The sequence below is a fragment of the Typopeltis vanoorti genome, chromosome 6 (genome assembly GCF_054136105.1).
Source record: "Typopeltis vanoorti isolate ZY-2024b chromosome 6, IOZ_Tvanoo_1.0, whole genome shotgun sequence".
Classification (NCBI taxonomy): Eukaryota; Metazoa; Arthropoda; class Arachnida; order Uropygi; family Thelyphonidae; genus Typopeltis; species Typopeltis vanoorti.
In genome coordinates, this window is record NC_143554.1 from 104,440,497 (window position 1) to 104,462,329 (window position 21,833).

The 21,833-nt window shown below is 35.2% G+C and overlaps 1 protein-coding gene across 1 annotated transcript in view; it reads right to left on the bottom strand.

The window, feature by feature from the left end:
- The window catches only part of btv (dynein cytoplasmic heavy chain beethoven), a 1,245,321-nt gene that overhangs the window by 811,140 nt on the left and 412,348 nt on the right, over nucleotides 1-21,833 (bottom strand). The window contains exons 26-27 of the mRNA XM_090394552.1: nucleotides 10,945-11,067; nucleotides 6,120-6,388 (exon numbers count right to left, since the gene is read on the bottom strand). Coding sequence (XP_090250678.1) covers nucleotides 6,120-6,388; nucleotides 10,945-11,067 — 392 coding nt within the window. The remainder of the gene's footprint in view (nucleotides 1-6,119; nucleotides 6,389-10,944; nucleotides 11,068-21,833) is intronic.

Below are 21,833 nucleotides of genomic sequence, written 5' to 3' on the forward strand. Positions count from 1 at the left end.
ATTTTGACATGCTCTTTGTTCTCCCTCAAATCATTTGTACCAATTAATACAATTAACTCTTTTGCTCGTTCCCGCCTCATATTCAATGCCTCAATCACTCTACTCATTTTACCGCCTGGAAAACATACCTTGTGCATTTTATCCTCTAGCACACCTTTAATAATGGAGTCGCCATACAACGCCACTCGCTCATCTTTTGTTAACTCTTTCATGCCATCATGATTTATTTTAATAGTTTTGAATTCTCTTAATTTCATTCCGCATCCATTTCATTTCTTGCTTCATCCAATCCAATTCACCTTCCGAACCTCGCGACACATTTACTTTATCATTAAATCTTTCTAACTTTCTAACTCTTGATCCCCTCTTCTCACTTTCCCTCTCATTCATCCTTCTTTCTTTCCGTACTTTCGGTTCAACATACGTCCAACTTTCACTATCATTCTTCTCACTTTCACTCTCACATATCTTTCTTTGTTTCCGTACTTTCGAACTAACATGCGTCCAACTTTCGCTATCATTCTTCTCACTTTTACTGTCATTCATCTTTCTTTGGTTCAGTACTTTCGTTCCAACATGCGTCCAACTTTCGCCATCAGTCATTGTTTTTTCGCTATCATTCATTCTTTTGATTTTTTTTACTTGCGATTTCTGCATCACGCCATTTCTACTTTCATTCATTCTCTCAATTTCGTTTCTTTCCGCCTCACTTTCGTCCCTTTTAACATCCGTTACGGTTGTCAAATCGCTCTTTTTCTTTTTTCATGATTTTTTAACATTTTTTCGCCTGTCTTTCTCACCATCCTTCTCTTTCAAACGTGCACTCGCAACACAATCGGTACTAGCACTTTCTGTCATCAACTTCATATTCGCATTCATCAATTCCTCGTTCAGGTCACATTTCGCACACACCTTTCTTCCATCCGCACTAAACATCCACAAATCATTTATGTAATCGAAGGAATACATATAACAGACCTCACACTTAACGAACCGACTGAAATCCAAATTAAAATCATGGAATGACAATGCCGCCGCCATTTTTTTTTTTCTCTGCAGGTTACTAGGTCTAATATTAACGTTTTCGTATTTAGTTTAAGCAAGAAAAAAACCCCACACTAATAATATCGGTAGCGTACAACGTTTACAGCCGCTCTTACTTAAACAATTAAGCATATATACTTAATTATTCCTAGTAAAACTTATCTGAATCAGGAGCTCTTCAAAACACGTCCATAGCGCTTGACCCACTAGCGCCCTCTCAATATTGAACTGTGAACTGTGTTAATGTTTGTCAGTAATAACACATCTATTGAATGCGACCTACACATTTTGTGTTTTATATCTCGATTTTTTTGTAGATGAACAAATGTATTCATTTTGAAATGAATTAAAAAAAAAGAAAATTGTCTCAAAATTCATTGAATTGAAAATAAAATCAGGTATCCAAAGAGTATAAAATATACAAATCAGTAGCACTCTTCAGTAATACGTATCGCAACTTCTTAGTTAAGCCAATCATAAATTGCATGATCTCTGTGTGAGTGCCATATAAGAGATGTATTTGTAATAGTAGTGCATGTGAGTAACAACAGATACCATTTCTGGGCATGTACCCTCATGGAGAGTGTAGAGGAAATGATGACATAACTCCATGAAAAAGTTACACAATTACTAACTTCCTATCAACAAATTAATCTGTTATCTATTGACTTCAATATTATCATATCATATTTCTGTCTTCTAAGGCACTTCTACGAGGGTTGGCTGAAAAGTCTGGTAAATTTCCAATAGATGGCGACACAATTCCTTCATTCATACCAGTGGCAGCAGGTATCATCTTTTTCATAACCTCTGGCAAAATTTTACCACGTGCGACATGTAGTTCTTGTTTGGCAAACACTAAAATGACCATGTTCGGATTTTTCATTAAAATAGAAAAAAACAAGTTGTGTGCAGTGATAAAACACTTTTATTTGAAGAAGTGGACAGCTGTGTAGATCAAAGCCGAGTTAGATACAGTTCATAGGGACTCAGCACCAGCATTAAAAACTATTTATTTTTAGATAAACGAGTTTAAACATGGTGGTAAGTACATTGAAGATGAAGCACACTCTGAACACCCAACTGAGGTCACTACGAAGGGAATTATTGACAAAATCCATGGTATCGTTATGGAAGACTGATAAGTGAAAGTGAGTGAGAATGCTGAGATTGTAGCTGAGGCTGTGTGCACTATTGTTGACTGCCGATCAAAAATGAATGCGAAAAGACATTTCAACGCAGTGTTTGGGTGATGTTTAATCACAATTCGCAGGATTTTTTGCGTTGATTTGTGACTGTAGACGAAACTTGGATCCACCACTACACACAGTCCAAGCAGCAGTCAAAACAGTGGATAATGTCTGGTGAAAGAGCACCAAAAAAAGTGAAGACCGTTTTTTCAGCTGGGAAGGTGATGGTCACTGTTTTTTGGGATTCCAAGGAATTACCATGATAGACAATTTGGAAAAGGGTAAGACATTAACAGGAGACTATTATGCTTAATTGTTGGACCATTTTTAAAAGAAGAACTGAGGAAAAAACAGCCAAGATTGGTGCACAAAAAAGTGCTCTTTCATTAACACAATGCACTGTCCCACACATCAGCTGTCGCAATGGTAAAACTGCACGAATCGAGTTTCGAATTGGTTTCATATCTACTGTATTCTCCAGACTTGACCCCGTGTGACTCCTTCTTGTTCTCAAAACTTAAAATTTGGCTCGGTGGTAAAACATTTTCTTCAAATGAGGATGTCATCAATGCTGTCAATGACTATTTTTGCACAATGTGACAAATCCTACTTTTTAGATGAGATGGAAAAATTGGAAACTCACTGGACCAAATGTGTAGACCTTCGATGGAGACTATGTGTTAAGAAATAAAGTTGATTTTTTCCAAAAAAAGTGTGTTTAACTTATTTTTTTTTACCAAACTTTTCAAACAGCCCTCGTAACTGTATCAATCATCCTACATATTGGTCTTATTCTGGGTCTTTTTTTTTCTTGCCATCATGGAAAGAACACTCATTTTGTTAACCTCCTTTCTCATTCTGTTTAAGTGATCATGCTACCTGAAATTAGCTCTGCTAACTCATTCTTGAATGTTAACAATGTCAAGTTCTTTCCGAATATCGTTATTTTTAATATGATACTGCCATCTGCTCATTCCCCTAATTTTTCTCAGAACTCTTATATCTGTAGTCTCCAGTCTATGATCAAGTATTTTATTCCTAACCTAGCTCTCAGATCCATAACATAAAATTGATTTTAACACTGTCTTGTACACAGCTAGTTTAGTGTTTTGATTACTTTCTCTCTTATTCCATACAAATTTATTCATCTCACTTTCTACCATACTAATTATATTAATTATGTTGTCTATTTAGACTATTCATATTTGGTCTTTATATACTTAAATAAACATATAAACTTATTCTGAGTGTAAGACCATCGGTTTAATACGAATATGTACAAGAACGTCAACTAGTTTCACAAGCATACTGTCTAGCTTTGTCAAGAAAATAAGGTGAAAGAAAATAATAAATGCAAAAAAAATGAAAGAATACAGTAAACTGTTAACAACAGTTAAGCAACCAAATTTGACAGCTCGCATGACAATGTATTACATTGTCATGCAATCATCCTACATATTTCTGAGGCATGGCAATGTATCACATTGTCACGCGAGCTGTCAAATTTGGTTGCCTAACTGTCGTTAATGGTTTACTGTATTCTTTCGTTTTTTTTTTTTTTTTTTGCATTTATTATTTTCTTTCACTTTTTAGTCTTGACAAAGCTAGACAGTATGCTAGTGAAACTAGTCGACGTTCTTGTACATATGTGTATTAAACTGATGGTCTTACAATCAGAATAAGTTTTTATGTTTAATTAAATTGTGTTGTCTATTTCCATATTTAATTTTCAATCTTCACTAAAAATTCTGCATAAATAGCTGAAATGCTTTATTTCTTTATAGGTTCTCTATTCAGGATGCAGTTGACATTTTCCACGTGTCTGCCTATTTTCATTGTCTTTTTTCTTTGTATTGCTAATTTTTATGCCAAATTTATTACATTAGTTATTCAGTTTAGTCAGAGAATCCTGCAGACTTGTACTGGATTTATTTAGAAGTATATCTCTGATGACTCTTCAACTCTATGGAGGTAGTTGATGCTTCTGCCTGGTATCTCCACTTGGGCCTGGCTCCCACTGAAGAGACCTCAATAAAGGTCGAAACTAGTCTGGGTTGTGGCCCTTCCCTTAATGCAAAACATTAGACATATCCGCAAGGAGATGTGTTTTGCATTATGGGAGATACTGAGATAGGAGTTTTGGTAGCTTGCTCCACCTTTGCAAGGAGTGCCCTGGTGTTGTACCACCTTACCCCAGTCCTGAAGATACTTTCAGGCGCAAACTTTGTTTGCTCACACTTGGATAAAGGATTAAACTAAATTTATTATATTCTATGTAGGTAGGTCTGCTGTAAATAATAAAATCATCTGATAAAGTAAAGAGCTGAAGTTAACATCTACAGTTCTTATGTCAAGTTTAATACCACTTTTCTTCATAATGTGATTCTTATAGATGAATAATAATGGATTAAATGGATAAAGGATTAAACTAAATTTATTATATTCTATGTAGGTAGGTCTGCTGTAAATAATAAAATGATCTGATAAAGTAAAGAGCTGAAGTTAACATCTACAGTTTTTATGTCAAGTTTAATACCACTTTTCTTCATAATGTGATTCTTATAGATGAATAATAATGGAAATAATGTGCATCCATGTCTCACACCTGATTTGACACCAAACTGCCTTCAATTTTAACTGCTGACTTACAACTCAAATATAGACTATGTACTATTTGATATAATGTCACATTAACACCATATTATTCTAGCAGCATTTTGAACTTCTCCTCGACACCTTGTCATGTGCCTTTTGCAGATGTACAAAACTTAAATACAGATCCTTGGAATATTCCCACGATTCTCAACTATTTGTCTTAAAGTGAAAATCTAATCCATCCTGAAAACCTCTATCTGGTCTGAATCTAGGTTGTCCTTCATGACACTTCCCGTCCACAATTTTTCTTAGCTTTTCTGAAGCATACTTCGATAAATCTTAACAGGAACACTAAGTATGGAATTTCCTCTGTAAATCTCACATTTAGCTTTACTTTCCTTTATGTACATGAGTACCATGAGAATTTGACCTACTAGTAGTTGATAATAAAACATGAACAGTTGAGAAAGAAGTATTTACTTTTCCAAAATATTTCTTTATGCTTATTCTCAGAGAAATATTTTTTGATTGTTTTTCTGAGTTTCTGCAGTATCATATGACATCACTGGCCTTGTCCATCCAACAATGTTTGTTGTCATCCAGCAATGTTAGAATCTTTTAATAAAAATAACACCTGCCTTGGATTACTTCTTTTCTTTCATAAAAGTAATTCAAGGCAAGTATTTGCAAAAAAACAGTATCATTAACAAAATAATAATAATAATAATAAATGGCCCTGTGGCATTTATAAAATTTATGAATTTTTTCTTGGCAGACTGGTAAACCCACCTATATATATATATATATATATATATATATATATATATAGGTGGGTTTACCAGTCTGCCAAGAAAAAATTCATATATATATATATATATATATATATATATATATGCATGCTTTGACACTGGTAAGTTTACACATAAAAATTAGCATTAACAAAAGAAAGCATATAAATATATATTGACCAAATATCTGAGATTAAACATGTGACTATAATATATATCAGGTGACCATGGTAGAGTACATGCAGGATGACATCTGACTAGTGTGGTAGTCGGATACCAGTCAGATTACCAGTTCTGAACATTTTCCAATTTGGTACTGAGACACTAAGTTGTAGGTGGAGAGAGAAAAGACTTTATATAAATGTTGTATAATTCTAATTTATTTAATTCAAAGCTGGTAACTTTTGAATAAGCAATAATAATAATAATAAATTTATATTAATCAGATATTTTTCATATAAAATAGATAAAAAAATTACTGGTAAGATTATAATGATAATACCTGAGTTGCTTTTGCCAATGCCAATCAGCAATACTCTTTACTCTGCTTTCTAACAATTGTTCTATGACATCAATACTATGAATAGTATCTAAAATTAGAGCCTTCAACTTCAGCTGAAGAACTTGACTACCTGAATCACCAGACAAGTCCACACTGGTATAAGATTGTAATTGACTTTGCATTTCACTTAGAAATGATTGTAATATATGTTTATTAATAGCTGCTTCACACCTTTCTGTAAACAGGACTTGTTCCGTCAAGCAAAGAATCTGAAAGAGGAAAAGATATAAAGAGAGCACCATAATAATTTGTTACAAATTTCTATTTGCAAAATTTAAACACATGCCTTGTAAATTTGAAAAAAAAAAAAAAAAAAAAAAAAAAAAAAAAAAAAAAAAAAAAAAAAAAAAAATTAGATTACATTCAATTGTTGATGTAAGCAAGGTTCTTTTTCAAAGGGCTTTTGATAAAATGAAGTTGACCTGCACTACAGGAAACATTATAGTGAAGATACATGCCTAGAGAGAAAAATATACTTTTTTGAAAAAAAAAAAAAATTACTCACTTTGAGTTCTCACATCATCAGATCTAGGAGATTTTCTTAATTTATATGCAAAAACTGAAGCATTACAATTATATTCAGATGCAGATATGGCTAGCCAAAATAGTTGTTGTCTCTTTTTTTTTTCTCAAGCCAAAGGCTGTGGATTTGAATCCTACCATACGCATGGATGTTTGTGGAGTTTGAAGTGACTTAAAAGTTCAATATCTGGTTTCTAGAGCATAGTTTCTGGATTATAGTGTGGTCATGTTTGTTTGAACTTGGTAAAGGATTAAACAAGAATATAATTTAGGGACAAGTATAATTTCCTTTGTAACCAAATGAAAGAATTTTCATTTGGTTACAACTATCTCTGATCCAGAGTATTTTAAAAATAAGGTGATAAACCTTTTTGCTACTTGTATATGGAAAATATATGATTACAGCATCAATTCAACTTTAAATCTTTTAAGGTTTGGCTCCCATTGATCCCATCTGGGTCTGGCTACTACTGATGATGTTTAATAATGTTCGTCTTTGGATTTAGTAGTTATTTGCTTTTAGTTGCATGTCACTGAGTTAAGCCAATGCTGAGTTTCTTGTCCCGAAGTGATTCAAGTCAGGAGCAATGAGCTTAGTAGTGATCCTTTAGGGTCACTTGATGAAATTTAGATTGATCTTGTAGATCACCCAGAGTCATTGGAGAGGTATCCCTGCACTTTAACATATAACACTGGTTTGGATAGTGACCCTTCCCATAATGAAGAGCAACAGGCAAGTCCAAAAATAAATGTGCTTTTCAATATAGAATACTGAGGCAACTGATGTGAAGGCAACAGCCACCATATATGAGTAGTCTAGTTGTGAAGATACTTCAGATGCAAACTTTGTTTGCTTACACTCAGGTAAAGGATTAAACAAGAATATAATTTCTTTGCAATTATAATTTACTCTTTGAACAGGCAGAGGCTATCAATGCTACCAATTCATTTCCTTTATTCCTGATACTCCTGGCATTTGTATAAAGAAATATCAATGCATTATCAGAATTCTGATACCTATTATTATTCCCTCCAGACACCATTTGATTCTGTAATATACCATACATTAGCACAAGAGCCACCTCCCTCCACCATCCACTATGTCAACTCTAATTTCTCTGTCCTAATACTAATTTTATATTCAAATACAGCTCTCACCACAAATGCACTCCAGGGATCCACAAAATCCAAGCCACTCTTTCGAAACATTCTCACTATTATGCCATTCATTACTTCTACTCCTCCTGTATACTTTGCTAATATTATCATATTTGGACAGATATGCTAATTTTAACATATTTTCACCGTGATTATTTGCCATTGCCACTCTCTATCATTCCTCCAGGAAAGCATCCTCTATCATTCTATTTTGCACTCCATAAATCACTGAATCTTCATACATCACACCTATCACTTAATGGTTCATTTCTTGCTCACCTACATCTCTCTCTCACTTCCCTCTGACATTCTCACATCCTTCCTATAACCCCCCTCCTCCTCTCTCACTGCTACTGTTCTCCTCACATCAGTTTGCCTTTGAAGTCTCCTGATCTCTTGCTTCAAGCTTTTTAACTCTTTTTATATGTTCTACTTCTCTCTCTCTCTCCAAGCATCCTACAAGGGGGGGGGGGCTGAAAAGTTCTGATAAACACCTAGAACAAATATGATATTAAAGCAACTGATACAACCATGAGAAAGAACATTTCTTAAAACCCTTGAATCCCCATGTTTCATCAAATTGTAATAATTTGCTCTTTTTCTTTTAGGATATATAAAAAAATATGTCAAAGGTTTTGAAGAAGTTTGAAGACACAGAGGAGCAGGCTGTCAGAAAGTTTTTCATGCTGCAAGAAAAGTCTGCACCTGGGATTCACCAAACTTTGTGTGAGACTTTAGGAGACTATGCCTCAGCATATCCAACAGTTGCCAGAGGGGGTGGCCAAGTTTAAAACTGGGCATCCTGAGACAACAGATGCCCCAGATCAGGAAGACTTTCGACAGCGATCACACCTGAGAACATCGATGCAGTGCATGCCATGATCCTTGATGATGGATGAATACCAGCCAAAAACATTGCAAATACTCTAGGGATATCCAGGAAATGAGTTGGGGTCATTATCCTTCAACATCTGGACATGCAGAAGCTCTCAGCGAAGTGAGTCCCCAAATGTTGGAATGCTGACCAAAAGAGAGAACGTGTGCTGTCATCACAAGCATGGTCTGCTTTGGATACGCCTGCACATGGGATCAACTGGAAGAAAACAAAAGTACTGCACAGAAGCTTTTACAAGTCAGGGAGATGGTTCTTAGAAGCTACAGAAGCCTTGAAACATACTCCAAATCTCAACAAATATGGCTGTATAAATTTGCCTAAGATTTGTAAGACAGTCATCTTAAGACATAACTAGTATCTGCTTTTTCTCTCTGTTTTTTTTTTTTTTAATTTTTAGATAGAGGGTGCTTAATTAGGACTTTAGTCTTTGTGTTGTTGCTACAGTTTTGCTAAACTAGTCCCTTTGTTACACCATGTTGTTTAGTCTCACGTACTGTGATGACAAACTGTGTTTTTATGCTCTGAAGATGCTGGTTATAACACCAGCGAAATATCAGCAATAAGTCAATAAATAATTATTTACTTATGATTCTGTGTTCTGATATATAATGTCAAAATTAAACAACATGTACGATGAACACATAAGCCTTTCTACACATTTAAGGTGTTAGAGAAGCTAGTAAGGACTACAATTCAGAACTGGCTTGACAACAGCAAAATACTCTTAATCGATAGCACATGTTTGCTAAAGGTCATGTTTCAGCAACCTACTTACTTCTTATAAGTGACAAATGCATTGGAAAGGAGAATGCATACACAGTAGTACATATAGATTTTGCAAGCATCTTCGATAGATTGCTACATGACAAGCTAGTAATTAAAGAGGAAGATAGATTGGATTGAATAGTAGATTACTATGCTGGATTGGAAATTTGCATCCTAAAAGGTATCAGCAAGTTGTGTATATGGAAGCAATATCCCAGAAGTGGTGTATCCCAAGGGTCAGTTTTTGAGACACTGCTACTAAATTTTTATACAAATGATATTGGGAAAGTCTTGAATGGTGATATACAGTTGTTTGCAAATGATACAAAATTGGAAAGAATTATGAGTAGAATGGATGTTGTAGCCTTGCAAGAGAACTTGAGTAGGCAGCATGAATGGGCAAATGAGCAGGACAGCCAGTTCAATGTGTAGCAAAGCATAAATTTTTAAAATTTGGAAAGTAAAAATAGGATGCAGAATATAAGATTGGTAGAGATATCTTAGAGGGGAGGTGGAGGAGACGTTAATTTGCAAAGACAAAAACACTCGATTGTGGCAATGATGTAAAAAAAGAATGTTATGATTCTACTGTATACTTTGATCAGACTGGATATGGATTACTGTACACAAATTTGGTTACCTGGTTTTTAAAAGTATGAATAGATGCTGAAAAGGTTTCAGAAAAAAATTGACTGAGGTAGTTACTGGTCTCTTGAATGATGAATATGAAGGCAGATGATGGAATGCAACTGGAGATTCTAGTGGACTGAAAGAGGAGGGAGAGGATACATGATTGAGTTATTTTATTACTAGATCAATGTGGATGAGATTTTTCATAGAATGGGTGGAAACAGGAGGAGAATAAGTGGCCATTCTTGGGTGTAAGCATGGGAGTGAGAAGCACATTTTTATTGTACAGAGAATGGTAAGTTATTGGAATATATTGCCTGAAAGTGGGGTGAGTGTAGAGATAATGACGTGGATGTTGATGATAATAATAATAATAGTAAAGCAAAATATGGTCTGTGTTTCCCACCAGAATCACTATAAGGAGCATCTAATGTATTATACTGCTTTACATAACCTGAAAAAATTTAATTTCATCACTTACATAATTGACAAGTATATGAAATATACTTGTCTTTAGCTAATTTTACATAGGCAGATAATAATACAACTGAAAAAGTGTATTGAAACCATATGCTTAAAATTGGATATAGCAGAATCAGTAATACATAAAATAAGAAGTGAAAGGACAAACAGTAAAAAAAAAAACTCAAATATTTCACTTTAACTTATAAAAAATGTTTGGCTTAGTGAATGCAATGATGTTGTAATTATTGATAATTTAATATATAACTTTAAATTATTATTGAAAAGTATTACATAGATTTAATACCATACTATAATACTACTCCTACTAACCTGTGAGGGAAATTTTGTGGGATCCACATTCCCAGAGCCTTGTTCACGACTAATTTTAAGACACTGCTTTAGAAGAACTTTCAATGTATTCTTCATTTCTTTTGCTAACTCACTTAACCAGACCTATATTTCAAACAGAATTAACTTTGGTTTAAAATAGTAAAAGGATATTATTTTAGACCATACTAAATATTACTGAAGTGAGACTTATGAGTAATAAATGAGTCATCTGATCTGGGCACCTAGGTGGTGCCTAGCCTGCAGAAAAGCCTGTGATGAAACAACACTACCCTACTTTCTGGAAGTGTGAAATGGCTTCTTCCATGTTTCATTCCCAGAGTAGGGCCTCTGGTTTCTGCCCCCCCCCCCTCCTTCGCAGTTTAGGTGATGACCTTGTTGACCATACTCATTACACCACTATCATTTGCAACTAGGGACTGAGTTTCTGCTCCATTTGAGGATACACTAGTAAAACAGTTTTCTGCAGGCTAGGCACCAGAGAGTACACAGGACTGTGCTTGATGATAATGCATCTGTTGGAGGCTTCCCAATCAGCTGGCGAATAAACCTGCTGTCGCTTACCCTGCCAGATTGTGCCTGGAGGGAGAACGGGCAAATGGCATGTAGGGGACACTGTCTGAAGCTACAGTTGGAATGGAGTACAGGCACTCCATGTGTGTAAGTTAGGTAACAAGTCCCTCATCCCAGTTGCATGTCCCTTCTCTTTGTTTAAGGAATCGACCTCCCTATGCAAGAAAGTCAATCATAAAAATAATAGAGCTTTAGCAGCAGAAACAAAAAAAATATAAAAATATAACAAAAAAATTGGAATAAATAATAAAACTTCACCCCAACTCACACCCAAAATAATACCAAAATTTTTTTCCAATAAAAAACACTTTGATATCCATTTTATCAACATTCGAAGCATCAATACAAACATCACTGATATACACCACCATCACCACTTATAAACATTCAAACCTGATCTCCTTTTCCCAACAAAATCCCACAGCTCACCTCAACTATCTAAACTACATCCTGAATGATGCATTCCACAAAAAGGAAGGTAAACAAATGCTTTTGTAAAATCGGATATCTATTGCCAAAGGCTATCCAACTTGGAATTCCTGCTTTTTAATCTCATCTGGCAAAATATTTCCTTGCCTCACTTTACTGGCTTCATTAGTGATAAGTAATAAAAAAGGATAGCATGGTTGTCAGAGTTATGGGTTTTTAGTGATTTTTAGTGATAAGTAATAAAAAAGGATAGCATGGTTGTCAGAGTTATGGGTTTTTAGTGATTTTTAGTGATAAGTAATAAAAAAGGATAGCATGGTTGTCAGAGTTATAGGAGCTCTAAAAATTGATTTTGTACAAAGCAATTACCCAAATTGTGAGATTGTCTTCCTAAGGGACTTTGATGTCCATAACACAAAGTGGTTCCCACTCCAATTTCACAAATCAAGCCTGGAAGAGAAGATGAAACTTTGCCATGTTAATAACCTTACACAAATATTTAATCTAACGACCTGAATACCAAACAATCCACACCATTCTTTCAACACTCTGAACCCAGTCTTAACTAGCTCTCCTTCCTAATACAGTGTAGTTATCTACTCTCCCCTTGGCAACTCTGACCACAATCTTTTTGAAGTTTCCTTCTGAACAGTTCATCCTCCTCCCACCCACGTACCTTATGATACTATAATTGTGCCAAAAGGGGGGATGACCTCCGGAATTATGCTTCTTCTGCTTTTCCATGGTAAGATCACAGTTTTTGCTTTTATGATCTAAACACCTGCATTGAACTAATAATAGAAATAATCCTCAATGGAATGAGAGCCTTCATTCCCCACTACACTGCAAACTCTTGACCTGTATCCAACTGCTGGATACAAAAAAATTATCATGGATGTCTCTGCCATCCAGCTTATGCTCAATGGCTTAAAATAACAACTCCAGCTTCTCATTCAGCTTACACAACAGTCAGAAATATGTATAGAAGAGTTATGAATGCTTCCAAAGCAGACTTCATAAGAATGAAATGCAATAAACTTACCTCCTGCTCAACTGGCAGTCAAGCCTTCTAGCCACTGTTAAGCTTTTGGGTGCAACTTCTGCCCTTTCCATGTTGCCACCTCTCCTGCATCCTTATGGCACCATGGTAACCTCACCCATGGACCTCTTGGCATCAGTTTTTTTCCTCCAAATCCTTCCTGTACAACCAAAGTAATCACCTTTCATACTTTCACAAACTGGCCATAGCATGCTTCTGCTGAATGTTTGCCAAAAGGACATCAGAAAAACCCATATTAATCTTGACACTAAGGCTCCTGGCCTAGATGGTATTCCTCCAGTTGTGCTCCAGAATTGACATCCATCTTGTATCATCTATATAAAGTTTCATATTCTATTGGCATCTACCCAACAGAATGGAAGCAAGCCCACATCCAGCCTGTACCCAAAAAAGGGAGACAAAAGTCAGCCGTCTATTGTCTCATTACTCTTAACTCAGTACTTTTGAAAGTGATGGAGAAGGTTATCAACAACCAGCCTCTTCATTACCTGGAAACATCAGTTAATTAGCAATCACCAACACAGATTCTGCCATTCTCATTCTACAGCTGACCTACTGGCTTATCTGACCCAAATTTGGAGTCAAGCCATGGAAAGATTTGGAGAAACTCATGTTATTGCTCTCAATATTTCTAAGACATTTGATTGAGTCTGGCAGAGACACCTTCTGAACAAGCTTCCATCTTATGGTTTCACTTCTACATTCTGTGATTAGATTTCCAGCTTTCTCACGGGTCATTCATTGTGTGTCGTGGTGGATGACTTCCTGTCATCAGATTTCCCCATCAAGGCTGGAGTGCTTTGGGGGTTCTGTGTTCACACCCACACTCTTCCTCCTTTACATCCATGACCTACTTTTTCTGACTTCAAATCCTATTCATAACTTCATTGATGACAGTACTCTTTATTCCTCTTCAAAAATAAAATAGAATGAGTTGGAATATTGAAAAGAATTATAAAACCAGAGGAAAATTCACACAAAAATCTTAATCAGTGTAGAATTTTCACCTAAGCATCATCAGTACAAGGTTCACAGAATGGCACTAAACAGATTCACTGGAACAAGATAAGAGTTCTTAAAAGTTGTTTCCTCATAGAACGGATTTCTAAAGAAAAGTGTGAAATGTTAATTCACTGTCGTAACTTAAACAAATTGGATGGTCTATGTCTATCCCCATTGTGGGAGATTGTACTTTTTAAATCAGTTAATCTTTTCTAGCTTTATTTTGTCTAAACATATATACTTTTTTTTAAAGTAAGTTAGAAATTTATTGACCTTTTATAGTTATCTTACATTAGCTACTTAGGTGGCGTTTTTAGAATTGTCTGTTAATGTTTAATTGCATTATGTGATCATTTACCTATGATACTTTAGAGAAAATTCTAGGCAAATAAACTTTTTTTTACATGCGTTTTCCTCCAAATTTTATAATTCTTTTCATTCCACTTCCTTATTTGATAAATCCTACAGTACCCTAATGTTAGATGCTTCAAGATCTTTCATAACCAGCGACTTGAACATCCCGAAATGCAGTGAAGAAAACTTAGTAAATTTCAATGAAAAAAAAAAAAAAAAAAACTCAAGCCTACATTATTAGCAGCAGGAAAAATCCTTCCTCCTCCTCTCTCTCATTTTTGATAATGTTCAAGATTCTTTTCAAAATCAACTTTCTCTTTTTAGATTGACTGTCACATCAAGTTTATCCTGACACAAATATATTACTCACACAGCCGCCTTAGCCTCTAAAGAGATTGGTGTTCTTTTCTGTTCTTCTGAACATTACTTTTCTTCCTCTCACCTCCTAACACTTTATGATTCTCAAATCCATCCAACTTTGGAGGACTATTCCCATATTTCAAGTGAAGTATCCAAGACTCTCTAAGAATTCTTGATGATATTCAGAAAAGTGCAATCCAAATAATAGGGGACCCTTCCCTCACAGACTCCATTCAGACACTTTGTCATAATGTAGCGGTCCGCACCATTCGTTATAATTATATAGGCTGTCGTCTATTATGTTTTTCCACTACCCTACTTTGCTTTCTCTTTACTTAACATTCGTGAATGGTTGACAGTCTTAACTATCGACTGCCACCATCTACCTGTTTCTACTATATCTTATTTCTCATGCTCTATAGTCTAACAAATTTATTCATTTAACGACTGTGCCAGTTAGACTATATATTTGAGTGCAAGAGTATAAGACCTTAAATTAAAGACAAAGCAGATGTCGTTTATATTCCCCACTTATATATATATATATATATATTCTTACTTGGACTTAGTCATGGCTTAATTATAAATTCCCATAACTTTCTATCTTATGCAGGTTCAAAATTTTTTAGGATAGTGCACTGACAGAATCAGTCCAATCTGTTGTTCACACACCATCTAATTAAGTCAAAAGGAATTATTTACAGGATGATTCAAATATATATATATACACAATGTCATTACATGCTCTTGATAGTCTCAATTCCTCCAAAACTGACCTTAGTTCAAAGTTAATTCACAATCTAGCATAGCATTAACTGAATATAAGGCATACCTTGGTTAAGCCTAATTCAACATTAACACACAATATCTCATAAACATAGACACTTGACATACATACTTGTTCAGTATTATAACTACTTACAATTCTTGTTCAGTATTACAACTACTTACAATTCTTGTTCAGCACACAGTCTAACACATTAACCTTTTGTTCACATGTTTTTTTTCACATGTTCACATTCTGTTCACATAAGTCTTCTTCTTATCTTTCTTTCCGCTAGCTGACTCATTTCTTTTCCCACCAAATTTCTTCTTTGTCCAAGTTGTTGACTATGCCTTTGCTCTATAGGACCCTTAACATGCTGGCAATGTACAGTGCCTTCCTTTCGAGAGGATTGCCACAATATTTTTCACGTAGCAATGGACCCAAGCAGAAGACTTGGAACCCACAATGCTTCTCTTTAGAATTCCGCCAGCAAAACTGGTGTGACGGTGGACTCAGGTAAGAGAAGAAATAGAAAATCCTAAGACAAACGATGCTTCTCTTTCAACTTCCAAAGCCAAACTTGGAATAATGGGGACTCAGGTAAGAGAAGGCCTAAAAGAAAAAATCCTAAGGCAAAATTCCTTCCCATGACTTGCCTTATATAGGCCTAGAACTCCGTTGTGCGAATGCACACATCTCTCAAAAATGGTCATGTATTGACCTTCAGACCTGCTAACATCATTCCTCATGCGTATCTGGAATTTTCTATCCATGGCAGTCACGTATTGGTCCTTGGACATGATGATGCCATCTTTCATGTGCCTTTGGAAATTTCCACCTATGGCAATTCTCGGAATTCTTCACTAATCTTAACATTAGACTTACTGGTTTAACATTACTTAATAGCCTTACATGATGACATCATGTGCATCATTATTTTAAGAAAGGTTCGATATAATATTATTATAGAAAAGATTATTTCAATCAAAAAATTAACATTACTCTAAGTACATTTTCCTAAACAAAAAACTTGTAAAAATGAACATATCATGAGAAATTTTACAACTTTATCATAGGTACTCTTTTTCAACACTGTGCCTTTTCTATTTCCTAATTTCTTAGACATTGCTCTGCTGAATTGGATGCTACCATTCCTCCAGTGTTCTCTAACCTCAGGAGAACTAGAAAAGTCACATCATTCCATCCACCTCTATTCTTTGGAACAATCTTTACCATACTGCTTTTCTCACTGAGTACAATTTCCCACTCTTTAAGAAACATATCATCAGGCTACATTTCTTCCTTAATCAATTGCCCACACATGGCACTGCAGTGTTATAGGTCTTGTGACCTTTCATCTGTGGGATTAACATAAAAAAAAAAGAAAGAAAAAAGAAAAAATAGCCGCATCAAAGCAAGCCTGATCAAAGACAGAATTGCTACTTGTACACCCTCAGACAGTGCATGTTCAGCAGGTATTCTACTGACCCTTAAAAATTTAATAACTACAATAATACTACACTAGTATAAATCTAAAAATTGGGAGAAAATTAATTAATGAATTAAAAAAATAATTAATGTTGTATGTTTTTCAGTTCTCATGTTTATATTATTAGTTTGTTCAGAAGTTGAATTATATTTTAATGGTCCATGTGTGATCAGAATTTCTTAGGAAAAATGATGTCATTAATATGATGAGTAAAGTCAGTAATCTTTTATTTTTTTTCATTGATTGGAGTTTCATACATGTCCTCTGATAAATTGCCACATTACAAGTTGGTAATTAAATTGAAACAGATGGAGCTGAACAACAGATTAGAGCAATGGATTGGAGACTGGCTGTTTGATTGGTATCAGCAGGTTGTCTAAGGAGGAGCAATATCCCAGAAGAGGAAAGTTACTAGTGGAGTACCCCAAGGGTCTGTTTTGGGTCTAATGCTGTTTAATTTTTATGTAGATGATATTCAAAGAGGTCTGAATGATGATATGCAGTTGTTCACAGAGTTGGAGAGAACTATCAGGAGTAGAGTGGATGGCATAGTTGTGCAAGAGGACTTAAATGTACTGGATGGGTAAATGAGTGAGCTTCAATTCAATGTTGCAAAGTTTAAGGTTTTGAAATTTGAGAAGCAAAGATGGGATGTAGAGTATACAATTGGTGGAAATATCTTGGAAGAAGTAGAGGAGATGACAGATCTGGGAGTTATTGTGTAAAAACCTAGAGTTTTGGGGACATTTTGCTAAAATCGTGAGGACAGCACAGCGGATAAAGGGAATGATCCAGAAGGCACTGACTTGTAGAAGTAGGGATGTTATGGTTCCCTGGTTTTTAAAATGATGAAGATGTACTGGAAAAGGTCCAGAAAAGATTTATATTCTGGTCTCTGGAATGTGGAGCATGAAAACAGATTGAGAAAGTGCAATTAGCAGAAATTGGTGGATAGGAAGAGGAGAGGGAATATGAGACATATAAGTGGCTAAGGGGTTATTACCAGATTAATGTGGGGTTGGTTTTGCAAAGAATGAATGAAGACAGGGAGAGGACAAGAGATCATCCCTGTCAGGTGTATAAGGAGAGTGAGTAAGGGTGTGAGGAGCAGGTTATTTGCACGAAGGGTAATGGGTGATTAGAATGCATAGCCCGAGAATGCAGTGAGCACAGAGACAGTGAACATATTTATGGCACGATATAATAAACTGAGAGTAACAGTGGGACCTCGTGTGATGAGTCTTTTGACTCTATGGAAATTTAATAATAATAATAAATAATTAAAAAAACAAATGGTGATTAGTCTAAATTTTATGTGCTGTTCATTTTATATTTTCTCCATTTTCAGTGAAGAGTTAGTCTTAAACACAGCAGTGAGATTGATTTTTTAAGTACTCCAGTTTCTTCTGCCCCATCCCAAACGTAAAGCCAACTTTGAACATATTTTGATTTTAATTAAGTGTATATTTTGTGGTAAGTTGTGGCCTTCAGTTGGAAAATGGCCTAAGTCCTCCCAGAAACTTGTTTTTTTTTATCCCACATACAGGCAAATCAGTTCTTCAGAACACATGCAATTTACAGACAAAAAATACTAGTGGTGGTGGTGGTATAATAATAAAAATAATAATATAAATATAATAATAATAACCCTCGATGAGTCCTTGGACTCCCTAGAGGTATCAAAATAATAATAATAATAATAATAACATATCCTGGTTACAGATCCTTATTCAAGAAGTGTTTATATCCTGATATATATATATATATATATGAACTCCATTGTTCATGCACAACAGGTGGCATCACTAGTTACTTCTATTTTCGAAAAGTTCGGGTTCTTTTTGGACAGAGGGTGTATTTTATCTATCCTGTTAGCCTTGATGCCACACTAGATAGCCTCAAACATAGGACATTATTATTGCTTTCATGAGTCTCTACCTTAACCAGACACAAATATCCCCACAACTCCTCTTTTATCTCTTCTGTCCTTCATAAAAATACTATATTCTTTACTATATCCCAAGAAGAAAATAAATAAGGAGGCCACTCCAACAACTACTACCGTTCCAATGTGTATACAGTAATTAAATTAATAAAAAATTCAGATTTTTTTTTTTGCTACTTGTATATATCAAATGCGAAGTTCTGATAACATCTAATATGCATAATTAATTGTTTCTAGTCTTTTCTTGCATGTAACTTTCGCTAGTATAATACTCCTTGATGAATGATGAAAATATGAAATTATGAAATGTGTAGTGTAACGAGGGTGGTCTGAAAAGTTCTCGGCCTAATGATGAAAAAAGAATTTATAATTTCAAAATTATTTTTATTTTTCACCATAATCTCCCTTAAGAAAAATATATTTATTACAGCGATGTTGCAGTGCCATTACCCCATCCCTGTAGTGGTACTCTCAGTAAGATCTGCAAAATACCCCTCTATAGCTGCAATCACCTCTTGATTCAAACCACTGACCAGCGAGTAGGAGGAGGAGTTTTAGTTTTGGGAAGAGATAGAAGTCAGAGGGAACCAAATCTGGGGAATAGGGTGGATGTTCCAACAATTCATAGTGCATAATCCCTTAATTTTCCCATTGCCAAAACAACTTTGTGGGCAGGTGCATTGTCTTGATGAAAGATGATTTTTTCTTCTGCAAAAATGCCAGCAAAGGTTGGTCGATTGGTAGAGCCTCTGCTACTAATGGTTCACGCAAAAAGTTAAGCAAGTTTGAGCGCGGTTAGTAGTTGGAAGGAGAAAAGTTCCAATACGTGTAACTTTTCTGGCTAGTGCTTTATATGTTTCATAACTCCTCTCATATTATTCTCACGATATTCCTTCCCATCATCTTCTTATGGATCTCTTAATAAGGCTGAACACCATTCCCCCACCACCACCACCACCATCCTACTTGTTCTTCAAACTCTAATGACACATTCAGATACTGCCTTGTAAACATCTTTTCAAAACTTCCCATGCATTGCTGATATCTTTTCCATTCAGACCACTGGACCACAGATAGCATTCTCCTGAGTTTGAGTTTATAATAATTTTCAGCTTTGTAATTGAGCATTTATCCTGTCCTAATTGGAACATCCACACAGTTAACTATTTCCCAGGACAGCATGCCATGATCACTGTCACCATCTGGTGGCTAAACATTCACATTCTTAATCAAGACCCTACTGATGCAATGATCAAATCTAACAAACAGTGCTTGAGAAAGTTTACTCAGTAGCCAACTAAATTAATCTTCATTCTTATTATGCGATCTTTCTCTCTCTCTCTCTTTCTATCCAATCTTTTTTAAATAACGAAACCTGTGGTGCGATCATAATTAAAAGAAACACACGTATTAACCACAGTGAAAATTATTTAATTGTAAATATTTCATCCTAAGTATCTTAGGACATCATCAGTACAGTAGTTTTAAACAATAATAGGAATAACATAGAGTTAGGGCGCATGATTACAATAGAATCTCATTAAACGTGCATAACGTGCTACAGTAGTACAAAAAAAAAAAAAAATTAATTAATTATTTAACACAATTTTGTATGACAATTTCCCATGCTTTAGGAATAGTAAGAACGTTGTTGCAGTTTAAGTTTGGTCTGTGTAGTAGGGCTTCAGAACTCTCCTTGTATAAACGTTCATGTTTATATAAAGATCTATGTAAAAGTTTAGACTTTTCCCAATGGATCCTATGGTTTAAATTTTCAATTCCGTGCTGAGAGAGGCCAGATTTCTGGGGTTTAAAAAGCCGAATGTGGTCTTGATGTTCCGAGATGCATTTCTGAACAGACCTACCTGTTTGTCCAAAGTAAGATAATTTGCATGAGCATGGAATCTCATAAATGCCAGGCAACATCAAAGTTGAGAGTTTGTCCTTAGGAGAAGGTAACAAGTTGTAAATTTGGTTGATGGGTTTGTAAGTAGTGGCAAAATTGTATTTCTTCATAATTTTATAAAGACGTTTTGAGATGCCTTTAATGTAAGGTATGGGAATCCTATGGACTTCTTCCTGTCTGGTTTGATGTGTGGAGAAGTGACTACTGATGATTTTTTGAGTTGTTTTAGGATTATATCCATTTAGGATGGCTGTATTTTTGATTACTTCTAATTCCTGGTTTAAAGATTCTTCAGAGGAGCAGAATTTGTGTGCTCTGGAAACTAGTGATTTAATAATGCCAGATTTCTGAGATGGATGATGAGCAGAAGAATTGTGAATGTAGCGACCTGAGAATGTAGGCTTGCAAAAGACAGGCGTGGCGATGGAACCGTCTTCTTTTCTTTGGATGTGTAAATCCAAAAAGGAGATACCCTGTGGAGATTCTTACTTGGTGATATTCTTGGTGATAAAGGAGATCCCATTGCTGTTCCTTCTTCTTGCTTGTAAATTTGACCTTTCCAGGTGAAGTAACCTGATGAAATAACAAACTTGAACAATTCTACTGTATCAGACAGAAATTTTTGAGTTAGTAATTCTATTGTTTCTTTATGGGGAATGTTTGTGAAGAGGGAGACAATGTCGAAGCTGATTAACAAGTCAGTTTTTGATAGTTGAATGTCTTTAATCTTTGTGTGAAACTCAGTAGAATTTTTGATTGAAGAAACTGAGTGGCCTATGTGAGGGCAGAGAAGGTTAGATAAGAATCTTGATAACTTGTATGTTGGACAGCTGATACAGTCTACGACGGGTCTAAGTGGAACATTAGTTTTGTGTAGTTTAGGTACACCATAAATTCTAGGAGGTCTTGCATGGTATGTCTTAAGTTTTTTGATTGTTTCTTCATCTAAGGAATAAGTTTCATTAAGTAGCTTATTTCATTTAATGG